We start from the raw sequence: 23548 nt of genomic DNA, 5'->3' as shown, positions 1-23548 counted from the left end.
TATATGTCCCTACAACTGTAGCAAATTTGGTTCAAATAGGTTAGGTGGTTCACAGGTTAGCCCACTTGAGCCTCAAATGTTTATGCGTCCACCATCTTGAATTGGGGCGGATGTCATCATCACAAACTACACCACTGAGGTGTCACTATGTGTCCCTACAACTGTACATATCTTGTGGAATTCTCTGTCACAAGATGTGGTGACAGCCAACAACCTGGATGGCTTTGAGAAGGGTTTGGATAACTTCATGGAGGAGAGGTCTATCAATGGCTACTAGTTGGAGGGCTGTGGGCCACCTCTAGCCTCAAAGTCAGGATGCCTCTGAGTACCAGTTGCAGGGGAGTAACAGCAGGAGAGAGGGCATGCCCTCAACTCCTGCCTGTGGTTTCCAGCAGCATCTGGTAGGCCACTGTGCGAAACAGGATGCTGGACTAGATGGGCCTTGGGCCTGATCCAGCAGGGCTGTTCTTACGTACCCTATTTGGTTCATATTGCTCCAAGTGTTGCGAGGTTGTACACACACATGGACACATGAAATGCCAGGTGATCACCTAAGCCTATAAAAAGTAGGCTAAAAATAGATGCCTGAATTCAAAAGTAACATTTAAGGAGACCTAGTAATTTTGAAGGAACCCATTTTAATGTCTGATAAGCTATTTGTTTGCTGCATTTGTAATATTTGCTTTGAGTGTGTACTGACTTTCGTAGCTGTGCAGGGACAGAATCTGGGTGGTTATGTCTGCTTAAAACACTCTAGTCTCCATTACACATTTAAGTTGCTTTAAAGCGTCTACCTCTGAGAGTGAAGGTTTTTGGTCTTTGTACCTGTATCTATGGAAGTCAAAACATGAGATGGCCACCTTCTAAGGGGCCATAAACCCACATCCTAGTTCAGTTTTGTGTGTTAACTGACAGGGCAAGAAAGTGATTATCTGTATCCTTGCTAACTCGGCAAAGAGGTACCTTTTTAACGTGGTGATTCTCTATTTAGCAGGGGAAGAGCAATTGGCCCTATCCACCCCCAGCACAGTATCTCCAGTGACTGTTGCTGGTGTCTGTCTTGTGTTTCTTTTTAGATTGTGAGCCCTACAGGGATGGGGAGCCATCTTTATTTAGTTAGTTTGTTTTGTTATTTCTCTATGTAAACCACTTCGGAAACTTTTTTGGAAGAGCAGTTTATAAATATTTGTTATTGTTCTTCACCTTCTAATTAGTTCAGTATGGGCAGCTATATAAGATGTATACGTATCAATTTGGGTGTGCACTGATGGGAAAACTCTTTATGTGTTTGTGTACTTTAAAGCATACGCTGGGGAATTCATGACTGTGCTTTGGCAATATCTGCTTTTATACCTGGACAAATTAGTTAGTTTAGGTTAGGTTAGTTATTTGATTTTTAGACCGCCCTTACAGAATAGCTCAGGGCGGTTAAGCTATGTGAGTTTGTGTGATGTGAGTTTACCCTAGCCAAGGCATCTGTAATATTATTTTCTGTTTCTTTGGCTATGTGGAGTGACTTTCTTGTCCTAAGGAAGGTTCATTAGGTCATAGCTGAATTTCTCCTTTGCATTTCCATTTAGCCTTGAGGTAGGTGGCGTTTCGTCAGGAATGACTCTTACACCTGGAGATGGTCCTATTCTAAGACTGGGCCCTGGAAAGTATGGAAACGCTCAAGCAGCCATAATAATTATGACTTGCTTGTGGTCTTCAGTCACAGCTTTAACGTTTATTTTAATATATTTTTCTTTTGCTGAAAAGGAGCTGGACAGAGGAATGTTAACACCTCCACATTTTCCCCTGCCAAAGCTTTTACACCTTGGTTGCCTTTAATAATATGTTTAGGCATGCAATAAAATGCTAATTCCCACCTCCCTGAAATGCCAGACATGCTGTAATAGTATCTGACTTCCTGGAAACTCAAGATAAAAGATGCCATGTGGTCCCTACCTTTTATTAAAAAATCAAATCAAATCTTTGTATTGTGTTTCCATTGGTCCTCCTCCCCCATCCCCAGCTTAGACCTGACCCAGTCTCAGTGAAGTAGAAAGCAAAACACTCTTACTCATTTGGATAGTATTGCAGGGTACGTAAAAAGAAATAAATTCTGTGCCTGTAATAATTTATGGGCAAGATTAATCAGAGCTTAAGTATCTAATTACACAGCATATTGGTACAGTCATTAGTCTTTGCCAGATGCCTATGCAATATTGCCAGTACTTGCAGCCTTGTATGAAGGCTGTGCTGCATCAGTTGTTACGTTGGCAGCCCAGTGATGGGAGTGGCAGGAGAGATGGCAGTTCTAGAGTCTGCCTGTTTAGTAGGCTCCTTTGAAACCAACCCCACAGCATCACCCTGTATTCCCCATCATCATAAATAATAATAATAATGATAATGTCACATAGCCACTCCATAACAACTGTTCTCTCGATGGCTCACAAAGTAACACAATAAAACAGTAAAATAAAACATTTAGCTAAAACACATTAAAATGTGTTTTATTTTGCGTGATCCCCACTTCTTCTGTGTGATCCCCAGCGCACATTAAGGTCATCTGAGGAGGTTCGTCTCCAGTTACCACCAGCTCGTCTGGTGGTGACTTGGAGGTGAGCCTTCTCTATAGTTGCTCTGGGGCTGTGGAATGCTCTCCCTGCGGAAATCCTCAATTTGAATTCTCTGTTAGCCTTCAGGAGAGCCCTTTAAACGTATTTGTTTGGCCTGGCATTCTGGGGTTTCTAAATCTGTTTTAATATTCTAACCTGATTTTGGGGCTTTTAATCACTGTAATTGTTTAACTGTTGTTTTAAAATGTTTTGTAATTGTTTAATTGTTATATTATTTTTAATTTGTTTTAGCTCTTTATTGTTTTAGTGGTTTGTTTTAATTTGTAAACTGCCCTGAGCCATTTTGGAAGGGCGGTATATAAATGCAATCAATCAATCAATCAATAAAATAAGCAAAAGCAAGAGGTACAATAAAATACAACTAAAACCAAAACAACTTGCAATCCTAGTCCGCAGTTTGTGCTGTTGAAGCAGTGTCCTGTGCCCCCAGCATTCACTTCCTAACTTATAACTTTCCCTCCTACTGCCATGCACTTGTTGCATACTCTTTGAAAATTGACATGTCAAAGCTAGTTAGGACATGGTAATTGTTTTTATTAAGGGCCTTAAATGAACTTAATTGGTTCTTAATTAATTAATGAACTTAATACATTGGTCTGGAAATTAATGACACTTAGTGCTGAATAACATGTCTCATGGATTTCAGTGGTGTCCCAACTAACACATATGTCCATACTCTTCCCTTCGTTTTGGTTTATCCCAGTTTAGGGTCCAGGTAAGTAATCACTGGCCACCACCAGTCTTCCATGAAGTGCTCTTCTCTGAATGACTTTTAAGACTACTTGAAGTGCGGCTAGCATAGACCTGGAGCAGTGGCCCAGTTGTTACTGGGGCATTGTTAGGACTCCAGTCAGCCTTCCTGCAATTTTGGACTTGTGGAACTGGTGTGAGTAGCTGCAACCATGACAGCCAGCCTTGCCTGTACTCACTTTTGTTGGGAAAGGAGCCCCCACTCACCAGATGCACCGACATGCACAACAGACTTTGTTTAGGCTATGCTAATGCTGGAATGTTATGCTGTCTGCTTATCGGAGCCATGCAGTGAAGGCTCATGGCCTCTTTGCACCTGAGACAAAGTGCCAAATTCTTTATAGGTAATAACCAGCACTTTGTATTTTGTCCAGAAACTTATTGGCAGCCAGTGTAGTTCTTTTTAAATGGGTTTAATATGATCTCTTCAGGCAACCGCGGAGACCAACCTGGCTGCTGCATTCTGTACCAACTGCAGTTTCTGAACTGTATACAAAGGGAGCCCAACATAGAGCACATTGCAGTAGTCAAGCCTGGATGTTACCAGCATATGCACCACTGTTTTAAGGTCGTTTATCTCCAGAAATGGACATAGCTGGCGAATCAGCTGAAGCTGATAGAAAGCACTCCTGACCACTCCTTCAACCTGAGAATTCAGGGAAAGGTTTGGTTCCAGAAGTACTCCCAGACTATGTACCTGCTCTTTCTGGGGAGTGCAACCCTGTCCAGAACAGGCAGATCTAAACCACTTCCTAAGTCTTGACGTCCCACAGCTGCAGTTTCCTCCATCTTGCTTGGATTCAGCCTCAGTTTGTTCTCCCTCATTCAGCCCATTACCATCTCCAGGCAGGCATTTAAGGAAGTTAGGCCATTTCCTGATGAAGTTGACATGGAGAAATAGATTTGGGTGTGTGTAGCGGATTGAAGCCTTTGTCTCAGAGCAAAGTCACATGGGGGAAGGAACAATTCTGAATCATTCCTGCTGGGTTTTCTGGCAAAGGCTACTCGTAAAACTTTCCTGTATTTCTGGTAGGTTCAGAAACTGCTGCCACCCCCCACCCCCTCTATTACAGAGCTTGAACCTCCATGAGCTTGGGGTGGAATTTCCAGGGAAAGCTCTCTTTATTTTGCTATTGGAAAAGTACACACATATCCTCCATGTGCAAGCCCACATGTGGTGAGAAAACTGGTAGTTGCTGAATGTCTTGAGGACGTTCTCCTGAGTTAAAAACCCCACTCAGAGAGGCTTATAAAAGAAAATAACAAAATGAAAAACAAGTTTATTCAAATGCTACAGACTGCTTCCATTTGAGGCTCTCTTAGCTTTTAGTTACAGGTAAAAATACTCAGTAGGTTATAAGAATAATTCAAAAAGCACCCCGAATGATGTTGGGGTGGCACGCTTTAAAAACCATGGTTTTTAAGGAACGGGTTTTAAGGAAGATTGCAAGGAACAGGTATGTAGGAAAATACAAAAGCACCTTTTAAAGCTTATAGAGTCTTTTGCAATGCCCTGGCTGGATGGGCAAAGGCTAGTGTTTCTTAGTCTAGTTACATTACAGGTAAACAATCATAGAACAGTATCAGGGATATACAAAGCACACACCAAAGAAACAAAGTCTAACGCAAAATCTGACTAAACAAACTTTCCCTAGACTAAACTTCCCGAAGCCAAAGCCCTGGCTTCCTTTGTCTTGAACTCACCAAATACTGGATGAGAATTCAAGCCCCTGCAGTTCTGTCTTCCAAGAGCTGCAGTCATCCTCCTTGCAGCCATTCCCCGTGGCCACGTGTGCTGTTCTGCCCCACCTCCAGCCTAGCTTCTTCTAACAAAGAAACTCTCCATTCTCCCAACAGCTCTCTAGGTCTCACCCACCTGGTGGGCTGATTGGCTGAGCCCTGGAGTTCACTAGCCTATCAGTCAGGACAGGGTTCCCTTCTGGTTAACACTTTAGGAGAGGGGTGGCTGATCACTACAGGGTGTCATCAGCATATGATAAAACCCTGCACCAAATCCCCTTAAGATCTCTCCCAGCTGTTTCATGTAGATGTTAAAAAGCATTGGAGAGAGTATGGAGCCTTGCTCTTGTTTTGAAGAGCAACAGTCTCCAAGCGACACTATCTGGAACCTACCTGAGAGGTAGGAGCTGAACCACTGCAAAGCCGTGCCCCCCGCTCTCAACCCTTCAGGCGCTCCAGAAGGATACCATCGTCGATGGTATTGAAAGTTGCTGAGAGATCCAAAAGGATCAACAGAGTCACACTCCCCCTGTCAATTCCTAATTGGAGATCATCCAGCAGGCCAACCAAGGCCATCTCAACCCCATAGCTCGAAAGCCAGTTTGAAATGGGTCCAGATAATGCACTTTCTCTAAGACAGCCTGGACCTGGGACGCCACCACCCTCTCGATCTCCTTCTCAACCATGGGAGATTGGAGACAGGCCTATAATTGTCCAGTTTTGAGGGATCCAATGCAGGCCTCTTCAAGACTGGTTTAATAATTGTCTCCTTGAGATAAGGAGGCAATTATTAAGATCAAATCAAAATAAATCCTCCGTTCATCTGTGCTATAAAGGCAAAATCTCTCATGGTTTGCTGTGATGATCTGAGCTGATAGCAGTGGCTGTTGCTGAAAAGTAGAGGTCCCTTGTAACCAGATGCTCTGTTCTGGGAAGAGGATGGCTTGTATTTGTGAAAATATTCTAAACGTCATAAACTGTACAGTGTTTAAAGATACTGAAAGGGTGACTTTCAAGGACAGTTCACAAATCTTGACCATTGTAACAGAGGAGGAAGATAAGATTATTGTTAGGGAGAAGCAGGAAACACCAGCTTGGAGTTGCTGAATAAGAATTTATCAGCAAAGTATTTTGTGTTTGCTGCAAGAGACTAACACAGCTGACCCTCCAGAATGCATCAGTAAATTTGAGATTTACCATCCATTACTGCTGTCATGGATAGTTGCTAAGCATTACATAGAATTGTTCCAGATGATCTCTCTCTCTCGTGTTTTAATGGCTGCTTGACCCTGCTGTTAATAAAGCTGTTAAGCCTTGTGGCACTTTTAAAGGCTTCGTTTGAGATAGCATGACTTAGATTTCTCCACCAATAAAATATCTCCACCAATAAAAGGAAAACAAAGGGATGCATCAGGAAAATGTGATACAAGCTGCACATTCTTTTGCTTGGAAAAATGAACACCACACCACACCTAGTGGGCATGCCACATGTTTTCTGAGATGTCACTTGTAGTACATGATGACTGGTAGGTTACTTGTAGCATGATTTGAGGTATGAAATCAAGTGAGGCCATTCCATTGGTCTTTTGAAAGATTGCCATTTACATGTGCTCATACTTGGGCAACAAAAACATTTTTCTTTATGGATGTATGAGCTGCCCAAAAGAAGTAAGGGGAAAAGTGTTGGGGTATGTGACATTTTCATTTGTGGGAAATAACTCCTGCTTTCCAGCAAGTTGCTCAAGCAATTTTTAGCCTACTTTACAGAAGGCTTATGATATAACCCAGCTTCCTGTGTGTGTGTGTGTGTGTGTGTGTGTGTGTGTGTGTGTGTGTCCGTTCGTGTGTTTGTCTGTCTGTTTGCCCCCCCCCCCATTAACTTTGTGACGCCTGGACCAATATGAACCAAAACGGGTACAGTTGTAGGGACACATAGGGACACCTCAATGGCATAGTTTGTGATGTCATCCACCCCGATCCAAGATGGTGCACGCGTAAACTTTGAGCAAGTAACTAACTTGTGAACCACTTAACCAATTTGAATCAAATTTGCTAGAGCTGTAGGGACACATATGAACACCTCAATGGCGTAGATTGTGACAATGCCATCCAATCCAATTCGAGATGGTGGACACATACAATTTTGAGGCGCAAGAGCACTAACTTGTGGACAGTCTAACTGATTTGAACCAAATTTGCTACAGCTGTAGGGACACACAGGGATGCCCCAATGGTGTAGTTTGTGATGATGTCATCCACCCTAATCCAAGATGGTAGATGTGTGAACTTTTGAGGCACAAATGCACTAACTTGAGGACTGTTTAACTGATTTGAACCAAATTTGATACAGCTGTAGTGAATGACACACAGGGATACCTCAATTGTGTAGTTTGTAATGATGTCATGCACCCCAATCCAAGTTTGCGGATGCATGAACATCTGAGATGCAAGAGATCTAACTTGTGGATCTTGATCTGAACCAAATTTAGTCCAGTTGTAAAGACAGTGAAAGGAAAGTAGGCTGATTAGTTCTTACTAGAACAACTTGTTCAGTATGAATTTACTAGCTGATTGGTCCTATTGACCAGCTCTTGGTGTTCAGTACTGTGAACACCAAGTGAATGGCATCAAAAACATTAGAATCAAGGAAATTGTAAGTTAATTTTTGTAAGCAAGTTAGTTGTTTGCTAAAGTAAGAGGTGCCATAGTTGAGATAATGTGGAAGATGTGCTCCCAATCTTGGGAAGATTAGACCTTGATTTGGCATATTCAGTGGTGTGGGATTCTGCATATGCTCAGAAGCTCTTGTGATGTGTTCCAGGACTCATTCATTGCGTATCATTTGTAATTTAGAAGTATCACTTTTTTATGATCCTATTATTTGGTGGGTCAGTTGAGCTATAGAGAGCCCTTTGCTTGATCCCCTTGCCTGCACTACCTCATGCTCCAATTTCCTTCCTCATTTCAGATTCAACATAACTATTGTTAGTCTGGTTCAGATGTATTGGCAGACTATGCTTTGTCACTAAGTTGAAAGAAGAGAAGGAAAGGTGTACATCAGGGAGTAGAAGCTGGGAGCATATAAGCATGGGGCTTGTTCATGTACACACTCATTGTTTGGTGTTATATCTGAATCATTTATTATGGTATATTACTAGTGTATGGTAAGGAATCTCCTTTTTGTTCTTGCACTATGACTCAGCCCTTCAGGTTCACTATGAGAGTTATTTCCTAATTTTCATTGGGCCTTGACTATGTGGTACATGCAGACATGTGTTGTGTCCAACACATGTGTTGGGCATGTCCCCCACACCAAGACAAAACCGCTTTGGGAGGGGCAGTTTTGCAGCAGAGAAGTAATGGGTGGGAAGGGTAAAGAGCCTCTACCCATTTGTTCTCTGTTCAAAATTGTCCATTCTTGGAACCAATTCTGCTTAGAAAGTGTGTGTGTGTGTGTGTGTGTTTGTGCATGCATATATGGGGGGCGGGGTTGGTACAAATGTTTGTTCATAATATGTAGTTGGGCCCTCAGTCTGGGCTACAATCTGACTCTTTATCTTGGTCAAAGAATAACTTCTTGTTTTACACTTTTTTCTTGCAGGTGTCTAAACTAGAATCTAAGAAAGTAAACGCTAGTCTTGAAGACATGGCTTAACTCCTTTCTGTACTTCAGCTGTGGATGGGCATTGTTTACCATAGGCATCCAACATCCCAAATATTACGCTGTTCATACCAGCAGGGTCTAATGATTATCCAAAGGCTTTTATTGTTCAAATAATTTTTAATGGTGGTTTTTTAAAAAAAAAAAATCACTATAAAAACAAATGCAATTAAAATGTTAGGAGAAGAAGTAGTATGTTGACCTAAAAGTTCACAGTTAACAGGATCAGGAAGCTGATTTAAAAATAAAATAAAAAATATTGTACTTCATTATCATGACCTATCAAGTACTACTCCTGTGAGTATATTATAGAAACTGTGTTTTGTCCAAATTCTCAAGCTAGTCTGACTCTTCACTACAGTCTGTAACTTCTTGAAAATGAAGATCCAACAAAGTAATGGTTCATTTGCACTTGGGGTATTTTATAGGTGAGTCAGGCAAACAATATCAACTGTTTCAGAACTTTGGTTACTTAATGGGTCATGGGGTCTGATTTGGCCATCTAAATCACATGGATTTATTCCAGTGCTCTGGTGGGTGGTGGGACCTTTAGAACATGAGTAGTAGCTGTGTCTGAAGCTTTGGCTGAAACATAAAATTTTCATTAATACTTGGATTCTGTTGGAATATATGGAAATAATTAATATGACCAACACCAGTCATAGCAACCTGACCTTTATTTTGGGAAAATATTTGCTACTCTAATGAACAGTCTGCATATTATTTTTCTCTTTTTAACTTGTTGAACTGAAATCATAAAACTTTATAGTCACTGGCATGTGAATGTGAAAAATGATTTTTTTTTTCGTTTTACTGTGCAATAAATTCACATTTTAATGAATCTAATTGGCACTGCTTTTATTTTTCATATTTTTTGTTATTTACATAGGTTTAACTGCTCTGGTCTGGTGATTTGGACAGCAAATTGAAGCCCTGATTAAGCATGGTAGTGGCGTGTGGGATTAACTTTTAAAACATGTCTATAATTCTGTTGACGTCAGCATAGCCTAAATAGGGACTTCTGGTTTCTGTTCTTGGCTCTGGCACTCACATGCTGTGTGATATCTAATAACTTAGTTAAAATTTTAAGCTCTAAGTGCTCATGCTCACATCTTGGTTTTTTTTGTTAAGTTTGGTAATTGCCATCTGCCTCCATATTTATGTTGGTTGACCACAACATTTTTTTTTGCTTGCTTCTGATAGATTATTTTTTGTCAGTTCTTGGAGTTAGATATATAAGGTGCTGCCTTTATAGTTAGGCATATGATTCTCTTCTAGTGCCTCACTCTGAAACACATTTTCTGGCCTCTAGTGCAGCACTGGATCCCAAAGATGTGCCCCCCACCGCCATTCTCTCCCTCACCTGTTCATTCCCATTGCCTAGCTTATTCAGGAGAGTTGATAGCTCAGGGGCACAAGGGAGAAACCCTCTTAGTAGCTTTCACTGAGCCTTTTCTCACGAGCAGTGAGAAACGGCAATAGGGTTTGTGGCGAGGAAGCCCTGAAGAGCTTATCTCCCCGCAGACAATCCATTTTCTTCCCTTGGGCGAGTGGATCGCCTGCTGCTGCTGGTAGCTCTGTCACCCCACCCGCCGGAGCTCCAATAATGTGTGTTGCATTATGGGGATTCCCTTCCCCTCACTGGGAGCACCACAGTCTGTCAGCTGACAGATGACCCCCAAAAACCGAGGTTAGTAGAGCACTTGCTCTCCTAACCTCATTTTGGAGGGAAGCTCCACAAGCGGGTTTGCTGCTGTGGTGCTGCCAAGATTGGGCCCAATCCTGGAGGTACATACTCAAGTGCAAAACTGGGCTGGGCGTCCTTAGCCCGTTTTTGCACATGCATGTGAATAGCCTCCATATTGATATCAGAAGAAAGGTGTTATGAAGGCCTTGTATAATCTGGTCCTCATATATACACAGTCAGTAGACTCAAATGGTAAAGCTTTTCCTGAAATGTAGCACTCTTAAGCTGCAGGTGTGGCATTGCATAACTGAATGTTCTATTGGGGAAAAAATCTTCTGCACATAAAAAACAAGCTAGTCAAGAAGAAACCTAGGTTAAACCTTTCTCTTTGACATGCTTGTTTCTATACATGCATGGAAGTGTGTTTCCTTTCTTTGTGGGAGAGAACATAAGAACAGTCCTGCTAGATCAGGCCCAAGGCCCATCTAGTCCAGTCTCCTGTTTCACACAGTGGCCCACCAGATGCTGCTGAAAGCCACAGGCAGGAGTTGAGGGCATGCCCTCCCTCCTGCTGTTACTCCCCTGCAACTGGTACTCAGAGGCATCCTACCTTTGAGGCTAGAGGTGGCCGATAGCCCTCCAACTAGTAGCCTATGATAGACCTCCATGAAGTTATCCAAACCCCTCTTAAAGCCATCCAGCTTGTTGGCTGTTACCACATCTCATGGTAGAGAATTCCACAAGTTGATTATGTGTTGTGTGAAAAAGTATCTCTGTTTGCTGTTACTAAATTTGCTGGCAATCAATTTCATGGGATGACCCCTGGTTCTAGTGTTATGTGAGAGGGAGAAGAATTTCTCTATCCACATTCTCCACACCATGCATGATTTTATAGACCTCTATCATGTCTCCCCATGGTCATCTTTTTTCTAAACTAAATACCCCCATGTGTTGTAGCCTTGCCTCGTAAGAAAGGTGCTCTAGGCCGCTGATCATCTTGGTTACCCTCTTCTGCACCTTTTCCAGTTCAACAATGTCCTTTGTTAAATGTGACTAGAATTGTATGCAGTACTCCAGGTGTGGCCGCACCATAGTTTTGTATAAGGGCATTATAATATTAGCAGTTTTATTTTCAGTCCCCTTCCTAATGATCCTTAGAATGAAATTGGCCTTTTTCACAGTTGCCGCACATTGAGCAGACACTTTCAACGAGCTGTCCACCACGACCCCAAGATCCCTCTTCTGGTCAGTCATCGACATCTCAGATTCCGTCAATGTATACTTGAATTTGGTGTTCTTCGTCCCAGTGTGCATCACTTTACACTTGCCAACACTGAACTGCATTTGCCATTTTGTTGTCCACTCACCCAGTTGGGAGAGATCCTTTTGGAGCTCCTGACAATCCGTTTTGGATTTCATTACCTGAAAGAGATTGGTATCATCTGCAAATTTGGCCACCTCATTGCTTACCCCTACTTCTAGATCATTTATGAACACATTAAAAAGCACCGGTCCCAGTACAGATCCCTGGGAGACCTCACTTCTTACTTTCCTCCATTGTGTATACTCTCCATTTATAACTATCCTCTGTTTCCTGTCCTTCAACCAGTTAGCAATCCACACATGTTCTTGTCCCCTTATCCCATGACTGCTAAGTTTCCTCAGGAGGAACTTTGTCGAAAGCCTTTGGAAGTCCAGGTACACTATGTTAACTGGGTCACCTTGATCCACACACTTGTTGACACTCTCAAAGAACTCCAAAAGATTTGTGAGGTAAGATTTACCTTTGCAGAAGCCATGCTGGTTCTCTCCCAGCAGGGCCTGTTCTATGTTCTTTACAATTTTATCCTTGAGGATGCTTTCCAACAATTTGCCTGGAACGGATGTTAAGCTAACTGGCCTGTAATTTCCCGCGTCGCCGCTGGATCTCTTTTTGAACATCAGTATTACATTGGCTACTTTTGCTGTGTACAGAGCCTGATTGCAGGGATAAGTTATATATTTTAGCAAGGAGGTTGGTAATTTCACATTTGAGTTCTTTGAGGACTCTTGGATGGATCCAGCCCTGGCTTTTTTTGCTAGTTTTCACTTTTTCCAGACAGTTTAGAACATCTTTTCTTCTATCTGACTCAGTTCTTTAGCCTCCGACCCCCAAAAGCCTAGTTCAGGAACAGGTATATGCTCAGTATCCTCTGCCGTGAAGGCAGACACAAAGAACTCATTTAGCTTCTCTGCAACCTCCATATCCTCCTTAATAATCCCTCTCACTCCCTCATTGTCTAATGGTCCAACTGCCTCCCTGGCAGGTTTCCTGCTTCTGATGTATTTAAAGAAGTTTTTGTTATTCCCCTTGATGCTTTTAGCTCAATGTTCCACAAACTCTCTTTTCACCTCCCTTATTGTCACCTTGCATTTCTTTTGCCAGAGTTTGTGTTGTTTTCTGTTCTCTTCATTTGGACCGGCCTTCCAATTTCAGATGGAAGTCTTCTTCCCTTTTATGTCTTCCTTGACTTTACCTGTTAGCGATGCTGGCATCCTCCTGGATATGATCTGTCACATATCTTTTCAACAGCCCCAAATGGAGTACAATCTAACTGCTTGATCCTGCTGTTTGTATGAATTGGTCCATAAGAATATACTGGGCTGCAATGCTATGCACACCTACTTAGGAGTAAGCCCTGTTGAACAGAACATAACTTATGAGTAAGCATGCATAGGGCCGTACTGTTAGTTAATGATTTATTACAGTCGTGAGACCAGATTTAACGCAGAACAGCAATGTTTTATAAAACATTTGCAATATGGTGGCGGCTTTATTTTTTTAAGCACTCGTATTGTGTTATGGTTCTGATTGTATAGGTGGCTGACCCTTAGTGGTATCAGCTGCTTCAGAATGCTGGCACAATGATGCTCATGGACGCTTGCCACTTCATGAGTATTATACCCATGCTGCAGCAGCTTCGCTGGTTAGGTTGCCAGTTTGCAATTCAGAGTGCTGGTCTGGATTCAGATTGCTGATCTTGTCCTTTAAAGCCCTACACTGTTCAGGACCAGAGTATCTGTTGGACTGAATCCCCTCATATGAACCTGCCAGGGCCTTTTGCTGTTTGTTTTGGGCATTGCACATGGCCCCACCTTTGACTGAGATTTGGCTGGTGGGGACTAGAGAAAGCTGTAGTAGAGAAGTGGGAGAGCAACTGACCCTATCCAACCCCAGCACTGCATCCGTCCAGTGGCTATTGCTGGTGTCTATCTTATGTTTCTTTTTAGATTGTGAGCCCTTTAGAGACAGGAAGCCTTATTTATTTATTATTTCTCTATGTAAACTGCTTTGGGAACTTTTGTTGAAAAGTGGTATATAAATATTCATAGTTGTACATTAGGAGCCAAAATGCTCCTATTTAAAACTGGACTGCATCTTTTCAAGATGGCCTATGCTTGGCCCGTACAGACCTTCTATGCCTTGCAAAAATGCATGGTTTGAGAAGCTATGCCTTCTCCTGTCATGGTCCACAGCATTTGTATACTAGTATATGAGAACCCAGGTGCTCATTTTAAGATTGTCAGCTCTTATTGAAGTGATTCCTGGAGTTCTCTCTCTCTCAATAGTTTTAACAATACCAAGCCATTAAAATCTCCAAGATTGAGACCAATCCTGGGGATTTGGCAACCGTAACCCGCTACCATTTGAACCATACCATACATGGAAGAAGTCCAGACAAGTGTGTTCTCGCTGCTCCCCTTCCTCTTCATGTGTGCTGCCAAGCTGTATTGTTTGAACCAGCCCTGTGCCTCTCTTGCTCTTTGCACTGCAGGAGAAAAGGTTCAAGAAAACTCTGCCTGTCTCTCAGTTTGGGAGAAAGCAGCTGAGATACATATCATAGTTACCCAAATAGAAGATGACTCTGAATTTGAGATGACCCCCTTAAAATATAGGTTATAACTGTATTTACCTGAAAGGAACAGGGCTCTGAATTTAAGATGACCTCTGATTTCTGTCATCAAAGAACTTAGTGGGGGAAACTAGTCTTGGATTCAGATAAATAAAGCAAAAATGGGTGTGTGTGGAGGAGAGACTTTTGTTTTGAGGATTAGGAACTATATAGTACTAGAGGGCAGGTGTGAAGTACCGGAGTTTTCTATCCTTATTTTTGCTGTTCATTTTAAAAGCGTGCATTTCCCCCTTAATTATTATTTTAAAATATATATCACTTTTCTACAAACAGTTCTCAAAACAGTTTACAAAGGGTGGGGGGAAGGTTCCCTGTCCTAAAAGGACTCATAATCTATATATAATTTAAAAACAAACAAACCCAAAACAACCCTGCCCCCATCAACACATAAAGAAGATAGCAAGAGCCCTTGCAGAGCTACACTATGTTGGGGTAAACAGGAACAATTGCTTTACTCCTGCCAAATATAAGACAGTCACCAATGAAAAGCTGCCTCTTTGCCCAGTTTTCAAGGGCTACCATGCCCTTGTTTTGGCATGGTAGTTCTATTGCTAATTTCTGTGAGTTGCTGAAGTTAGGTTTCATGGCTGAGAACCTCCTAATAATGAGGGGTTCAGTACTGGTGCAGGTGGGATAATCAGGCCTACTCAACTTTGGCCTCCTATCTTTTTTTGGACTGTAACTCTTATAATCCCCAGCCACAGTGGTTAATTTTATTCATTCATTCATTCATTTAATTGCATTTTTATACCGCCCCTCCCAATTTGGCCCAGGGAGGTTTACAAACAAAACAAAAACAGTCAAAATCAGTCAACAACAACAACAACAACAATCCTAAAATACCATAAAACAATCAGTTAAAAAACAATTTAAAAATCCTAAAAACCCAGTACATTAAAAACCCCTTACAATAATTAAAAAACCCTGGAAGGCCAAGCCAAACAGATAAGTCTTAAGGGCTCTCCTGAAGGTCAAGAAAGAGTTCAAATTACAGATTTCTGCAGGGAGCATATTCCACAGCCCAGGAGCAGCTACAGAGAAGGCCCGCCTCTGAGTTGCCACCAGATGTACCGGTGGTAACTGGAGACAGACCTTCTCAGATGACCTTAACATGTGGTGGGGATCATACAGAAGAAGGCACTCTCTGGGGTAACCTGGACCTAAGCCATTTAGGGCTTTAAAGGTAATAACCAGCACTTTGTATTTTGTCCAGAAACATATCGGCAGCTAGTGTAACTGTTTCAAAACAGGCATAATATGGTCTCTCCGAGTTGCCCCGGAGACCAACCTGGCTGCCGCATTTTGAACTAACTGAAGTTTCCAAACTATGTACAAAGCAGGAAAAAAGCGGAATGCATGCCGAATCAACAGGAAAAACAAAAAAGGAACCGTGCAAAATGTAGAGACAGAGGGGCCATGAAAAAGTTGCCAATAATTGCAATAACACAAACTGTGCTACAGCTAAAGATCTAAGGATCTATGTGGAGGAGATAAACAAAACACATATATCTGTTTTGTCTATAACTGAAGATGCTATATTAATAGTTTAGAATAAATAGATAACAATAACAATTATATTGCAGATAGTATCTGCACATACATGTCTTCAAGCCCTTGGGGCTTGATAGTTAGTAAGCTTTTTTCCCCTCAACAAGGTATAGGAGGAAAGGCTGCCTCCATAAAGATTTGGTTGTTAAGTTATTGCTGTTTGAACTCAGGAAGGAGGAAAAGTGGTATTATTGGTTTGTGCATAAGGGGGAGGATGTTATTCATATTATTACGGTTATGTATTCAAGTTGTCGGTCAGGAGATTTGTTAGCGCTTGTTTTATTTTTACAGAATATTTCAGTTCTCTGAGGAAGGACTATCCGAAATGGGCTCAAGAATCCCAGGCTAGCCTATAAGGACTTTTTTCATCTTGGCAAGACTTTACTCCTATACACAGAAGAAGTTTCTGTCCAATTCACTGAGATGCTATACTCTTTACATATGTGTGTGCAGATACTACCTGCAAGATCATTGTCATTGTTACTCATTTAAGGATTTTTTACCATTGCAAAAATTTTATTCATTCATTTTTGATATAGACTCATTCTCAATACAGATAAGAACAACATTTTTTCATATATTCATGCTGTTTTTTCTAATACATATATGTTTGGGTTTGAATTGGTATTTACCTTTAACAATGACTTTTGTCCAATTTATTGGGATGTAATATCTTTGTTACATGTATGTCCAGATACTATCTGCAAGATAATTGTTATTGTTATCTATTCATTCTAAACTATTAATATAGCATCTTCAGTTACAGACAAAACGGATATTTGTGTTTTGTTTATCTCCCCCACATAGATCCTTAGATCTTTAGATGTAGCACAGTTTGTGTTATTGCAATTAGTGGAAACTATGTACAAAGGCAGTCCCACATAGAGTGCATTGCAGTAGTTGAGCCTGGAGGTTACCAGCTGATGCACCACTGTTTTGAGGTCATCCTTTTCAAGGAATAGACGCAGCTGTTGAATCAGCTGAAGCTGATAGAAAGCACTCCTGGCCATGGCCTCCATCTGGACCCAGGCCTCACCCTGGTATCTCAGGAGTACCCCCAAGCTGCGTACCTGCTCCTTCCGGGGGAGTGTAACCCCATCTAGCACAGGGAGATCTAACACATCCCTCAGATTCTGAGCCCCCACAATGAGCACCTCTGTCTTGCTTGGATTCAGCAATTTGTTATCCATCATCCAGCCCATTACTGCCTGTAGGCAGACATTTAGGGAATGAACAGCATTTCCTGATGCAGATGAAAAAGAGAAGTAGATTTGTCTACTTCATCAGCATTCTGATAACACCCAGCACCAAAACTCCTGATGACCTCACCCAGTGGTTTCATGTAGATATTAAAAAGCATTGGTGACAGAATGGAGCCCTGGGGGACTCCATATAACATCTCCCATTTTGAGGAGCAACTGTCACCAAGCTCCACCATCTGGAATCTACCCGAGAGATAGGAGCAGAACCACTGCAAAGCAGTGCCCCCTATCCCCAACTCCCCCAGGCGATCCAGAAGGATACCATGGTCGATGGTATCGAACGCCGCCGAGAGATCTAGAAGAACCAGCAGAATCACACTCCCTCTGTTGATTCCCCAGTAAAGGTAATCCATCAGGCCGACCAAGGCTGTCTCAACCCCATAGCCCGTTCTAAAGCCAGTTTGAAATGGGTCTCGATAATAGCTATGGATTATGCGAGTTGTAGGCCAATGTCTGCAGGAGGGCCAAAAGTGAGCAGCCCTGGATTAGGAGAGGTGCGGGGAAAATGTTTGCTTGTGCTTCTCTGCGTTGGGTACAGGCAGAGAATTGTCACATCAGTTAAGTTGTTTCTACATCAGTGGGCTTCTGTATGAAATGCAGAGGGGCCAGCTATCCCTTTTTGTCTTGCTACTAGTGGGAGGAAGAGAGAGAGAATGTGCACATCCGCAGCCCATTGTTGCAAAAATCATTTGGGTGAAGCTGTCCTATATTGAGCAGTAAGGTGCTTTTCTGCAAACAAAATGTGGTGGATCTTTTTCGACACACTTGACTCTTACTTTACTTCTAGTGGCTTTCAAATACAAAAAGGATAAGTAAGCATGATTTTACTCATTTCCTTGCAATGGTCAGCAATCTAGAGCCAACCTATGAACTAGAAATGTTGCATGTTCTCATCATCCTGATTGCTGGTTAATATGTTACAGTACTTTAATTGTGTGGATGGCAGAAGTCCAAGAATACCATGCTTCGGATTCCCTTCTATTAAAGCAACGTTTGAAGTAGGACTTGCAGATCTTACCTGTGGCAAGACTCACAATCTTCAGGTCCCTGGAGCAGTAAAACTTCAAACACTGCTCCTGAAACAGTCGCCTATGGAGGTCATTTTGTGCTTTATGACAACTATCTCCATACAGATTACTACACTGATGGGAGAATGTTCTCTAATGAGTCTTTCAGTCTATTTTTAAAATCCCAACCGTTCCCTCTTTAGTTCTCTTGCAGAACCTACTGGTTCCTGGCTTTCCAAACACACAGTCATGCACTAGAAGCTTATGTCAGTTAGTTTCCTCACTCACTTCAAGATAAAGAGAGAACAGCAAGTTCCCCCATAATCTCTCTTAACAGTTAAATTAGTTTCTACTGCTTTTGTACTAGATAGCAGTTTACTCTTCTTATCTTTCAAGATGATACCTGCTAAGTTCCCAGTTCTTCTCAGATGAGGCAATAGCAAACTATTTGCCAAAGAATCTTCAGCCAACAAATGTCCCGAAGATGAGCCAATCAGCATAAATTTGTTAGTCTTTAAGATGCCATAATATTTTGTTTCTTCAACAGACTACCCCAGTACACAATAACTTTTAAATGGTATTGACTTTTCACAACCCTCATGACATTTGCTCTGAGTGACAGCTATCCAAGTAGGATTAGAAATTCCACTGCTTCTTCCTTGGCTGAAAATAAGCATCATTTTATCCAACCCAACATAATCAAATTTTGGTCATCTTCAATCAATATTGGCTTGAACATCTTAAGGACTTCTCTGCAACTGTGTCCCATGTTTTTTTCTTTTCCCTTTTAGGAATTGTGGACATCAAAACTATTCAATACACACAACTTTACCCATTTTTTTTAATTGATTGATTTTTTAATTTAATGTGATTTATATACTGCCCTTCCTAAAATGGTTCAGGGTGGTTTACATTCAAATCAAAACACATAAAACAAAACACGATTTTTTAAAAAAAGTTGGACTAGATTACAATTAAAACTAGATAACCAGGCTAAAGAGATGGGTCTTTAAGGCTTTCCTGAAGTCCTTTAAGGAAGATAATCATCTCATATCCATGGGGAGCACATTCCACAATTTAGGGGTGATAACTGAGAACACCTGATCCCAGTTTGCCACCAGATGAACTGGTGGCACCTGAAGATGGCCTTCTGATTATCTTAATGAGCAGTGGGGATCTTGTACAGAAAGGTACTCTCTCAGGTAACCCAGACCTAAGCTATTCAAGACTTTAAAGGTAATAACCAGCACTTTGTACTTTGCCTGGAAACACATTGGCAGCTAGTGCAATTATTTAAGAACAGGCATAATGTGGTCTCTCCAGGATAACCCAGACACCAATTTGGCTGCAGTATTTTGAACTAACAGAAGTTTCCAAACTATGTACAAAGGCAGCCCTACATAGTGTTGAGAATTCTCTCTGGTAAGAGAAACCCTTTTTCATTATAGCAGAGTGCACAGAGGAACAACACAGCGGAATTTAGTTAGGCATGCGTATATGCTGAGAGTAAAGTAACTTGGAGCCAGTAAATAGTTTCAAATCAATATAAGTAGTATTTATTAGAGAACTCCATTCTAGATAGGAAAGTGAGGAGACAGAATCTCTTATCTATCTATCTATCTAGCTGGATGCAGATGGATTCTGCATCTCTGCACACATGGTGCAGGAGAGAGGAGCTTGCATGTTGCAAGGTAGAAGTGGCAGGAAGGAAGTCGCTGAGATTAGCAATCTACATATCAAAGGGATAGTGTCAGAGTAGTAGAGAAGAGATGATCAATGTCTTAACCTTCTAGCCCTCTGACTCACTAGTCTGTCCTCCTATGTCATTGAGACAAGAGACAGTGCATAGTCCTTCACTTCCTTCACACTGCAGTAATCCAACTTGGAGGTTACCAGCTACTGCACCACTGTTTTCAGGCCATTTTCTACAAGGAAGAGGCAGAGTTGTCATATCAGTCACAGCTGGTAAAAAGCGCTCCAGGCCACGGCCTCAACGTGAGGCACCAGGGTGAGACTGGGTCCAAGAGCACTCCAAAGCTATGAATTTCTGGGGGAGTGTAAGCTCATCCAGAACAGGATATTCTATCCCATCTTTCATGTTATGATTCCTAACAATGAGCACCTCAATCTTTCTTGGATTCATCTTCAGTTTATTCTCCCTTATCCAGCCCATTACTGCCTGTAGACAGGCATTTAAGGGGCTAACACCATTTCCTGATATTGATAAGGAGAAATAGATTTGGGTGTCACCAGCACATTGATAACACCCAGCACCAATTCCCTGGATGACCTCACCCAGAGGTTTCATGTAGATGTTAAAAAGAAGCAAGCCTCTGCTAGAAGCTGCCGTGGACACTTCGCAGCAGACATCGGGAGGAGGTTAGTGTGTATTCCATCTGCCTGCCTCCCCCCTTTTCCCTGTTTGGGGGTGGGGGGGTCAGGCCAGCCCCAGGCTTGCTGAAGGCTCCCTCCCCTGCCCCCCCAACCCGGCTGCTTGTCCTTCTTAATTGCTCTAACATCAAGCAGCTAGCCACCTCAGCCCTTTAAAGCTGTGTGAGAGACAGCAGATTGGGCTCTTCCAACTCTGTGGCCCTTAAAAGAAGCCAGCCTCTGCTGGAGGTACAGCCTCTGGTGCAGGTTGCCTGCAGGTAGCTGCTGAAGCTGGCCACCAAAGGGGGCCAGCCTTTGGTGGTGGCCTTCAGGATTGGGGCCAATGCATTGATCTAGACCCCTGCTAGGGATCCTTCTGTTGTTTTTTGCTACCCTGTGTTTAGCTGTGCCTGGTGTAGGTAAGTGTCTTGGATTGTTCAGGGATGGGGAGGCGGGGGCATCTCTGGGGCAGCCATTCCAGTGGTGGTGGGGAATCAACCAAGATTTGGTGCTGATAGATCAGCAGGTCATATTAGAGGAAGGGAATTTAGTAATTTAATCATTGTTTCCCCCTCAATCAGGCCCACTACATCTTTGACCTTGGAGAGCAGTGCCTTCAACTCACAGAACCATGCCTTATTATTTTGTAATGCTAGTTCGGTCCAAAATAAGCCTGAGATCATCCTTGATTTGATCCTGGATGAAGGTGCTGACCTGGTGTGCATTACGGAGACCTGGTCGGGAGAGGCTAGTGGCCCGGTTTGGTCCCAGCTTCTCTTATTCTATGGTGGAGCAGGTGAGAGGATGTGGAGGTGGGGTGGGGTGGCTGTGATCTATAAGAATACTGTCTCCCTTACCAGGATCCCTGTCAGGGAGTTGGTCTGCATTGAATGCGTGTTCCTAAGTCTAGGGACCAAGGATAGATTGGGACTTCTGTTGGTGTACTGATCACTCTGTTGTCCAACGGAGTCCCTAACGGAGCTGACAGACCTGGCTGCTGAGTTGGCAGTGGAGTGGGCCAGGTTGTTGTTGTGGTACTTGAATGTCAATTTTGGGACCAGGTTGTCAGGGGCAGCTCAGGAGTTCATAGTGGCCATGACGATTATGGGCATATCCCAAGCAGAGGCGTAACTAGGGAAAACAGCGCCCAGGGCAAGCACTGAAATGGCGCCCCCCGCCCCACATACTACATTATACTTAGGTTTTTCCTCACAAGCCGCTGCCAAGCCAGGCCACTTACTGGCCACCAGGCACCAGCAAAGCAATGGGGGGGGGGGCACGGGCGGCGCGGAAGGGACTGCTCGTAGGGGAGGGGGCGCCGACGCGCTCCCTTGACTGCTGCAGCACTGCTGCACCGAGCAGGAAACATTTGTATTAACAAAAAATTTAAAAAAAATTTTTGGCCCCCCACGTGACCAGAAAAGATGGCGCCCGGGGCACGTGCCCCCCCTGCCCCCCCTATAGTTACGCCTCTGATCCCAAGTGGTCTCTGGACCGACACATGATGCAGGCCACACACTCGATTTGGTCTTTTGCTCTGACCAGGGTGGTGCTCCATGGGTGGGGCCCCCTATTATCTCTTCACTGTCATGGATGGATCACCATCTGGTTAAGGGACGACTTACAGCCACAACCCACCTCTGTAGGGGTGAAGGACCAATTAGTTTGGTCCACCCAAGAAGCTTATTGGATCCAATAAGATTCCAATAAGCCTTGGAAGGGTTTCCAGCTGGTTCTGCTAGTGATTCTGTCGATGCTCTGGTGCAAATATGGAATAATGAACTTACTAGATGGTAGACACAATCGCTCCTAAGTGTTCTCTCAGACCTGCTTTAAAGTCTTCCCTGTAGTATTCAGATGAACTGTGGGAGTTGAAGCGGCGAGGCAGATGACTAGAGCGCAAGTGGAAGAAGACTTGGTGCAAATCTGATAGATTGCAACACAGAGCTCATTTGAGGATCTATGCTCTGGCAGTGCAGACAGCAAATAAGCGGTTCTTCTCTGCCTCCATTGCTTCTGCAAATTCACGTCCAGCTGAGTTGAAACCGCCCTGAGCCATTTTTGGAAGGGCGGTATAGAAATCGAATTGTTGTTGTTGTTGTCTAGGGTTGTGAGGGGGCTAGTTCATGCCCCCTCTGCCTTGAATTTGAACTTGGAACCATCTTGTCACTTGCTGTGATGTGTTTAACAACTTTTTTGCTGATAAAATATCTTGTATTCATGCTGAACTAGACTCCACATTTACTGCAAGGTCTATAGTAGAGGTGCTCAGCAGCACCTCTTATAGGATTTAATTGGATCATTTTTGGTTTGTTACTTCTGAAGATGTGGACAAACTGCTCCGGACTGTACACCCCACCACCTGCTCTCTTGAACCTTGCCCAACTTGGCTTATTTTATCTGATAGTCATATTATCAGAGAGGGTCTGGTAAATATTATAAACGCTTCACTGAGGGAGGGAAGGATGCCTCCTTGTCTTAAAGATACTATTATTACACCTTATTTGAAGAAACCTGCTTTGGATCCCTCAGAGTTAGCTAATTACAGACCTATCTCTAATCTTCCTTGGTTGGGCAAGGCGATTGAGCGAGTGGTTGCTTCTCAGCTCCAGGCAGTTTTGGATGATGCAGATTATTTAGATCCTTTCCAGACTGGCTTTCGGGTGGGTTATGGGGTTGAGACTGCCTTGGTCAGCCTGATAGATGATCTCAAATTGGCAATCGACAGAGAGAGTGTGACTCTGCTGATCCTTTTGGATCTCTTGGCAGCTTTTGATACCATTGGCCATGGTATCCTGCGGGGTTGCCTGAAGGAGGTGGCACTGTTTTACAGTGTGGTTCTGGCAGATTCCAGAAGGTGTCACTTTGAGACTATTGCTCTGAAAAGCGAGAGCTAAAGTGTGGGGTTCCACAAGGCTCCATACTGTTCCAGTGCTTTTTAACATCTAC

The 23548-nt window shown here is 42.8% G+C and overlaps 1 protein-coding gene across 2 annotated transcripts in view; it reads left to right on the top strand.

The window, feature by feature from the left end:
* The window catches only part of NADSYN1 (NAD synthetase 1), a 50650-nt gene extending 41032 nt beyond the window's left edge, over positions 1-9618 (top strand). For both annotated transcript variants that reach the window (XM_053253801.1, XM_053253790.1), the window contains exon 22: positions 8713-9618. In XM_053253801.1, coding sequence (XP_053109776.1) covers positions 8713-8766 — 54 coding nt within the window. In that variant the 3' untranslated portion in view covers positions 8767-9618. The remainder of the gene's footprint in view (positions 1-8712) is intronic.
* Positions 9619-23548: the final 13930 nt, after the last annotated feature.

This window comes from Hemicordylus capensis, chromosome 1, assembly GCF_027244095.1.
Source record: "Hemicordylus capensis ecotype Gifberg chromosome 1, rHemCap1.1.pri, whole genome shotgun sequence".
Classification (NCBI taxonomy): Eukaryota; Metazoa; Chordata; class Lepidosauria; order Squamata; family Cordylidae; genus Hemicordylus; species Hemicordylus capensis.
The sequence above is the reverse complement of the archived record's forward strand: the minus strand, read 5'-3'. Positions and strand labels throughout refer to the sequence as shown.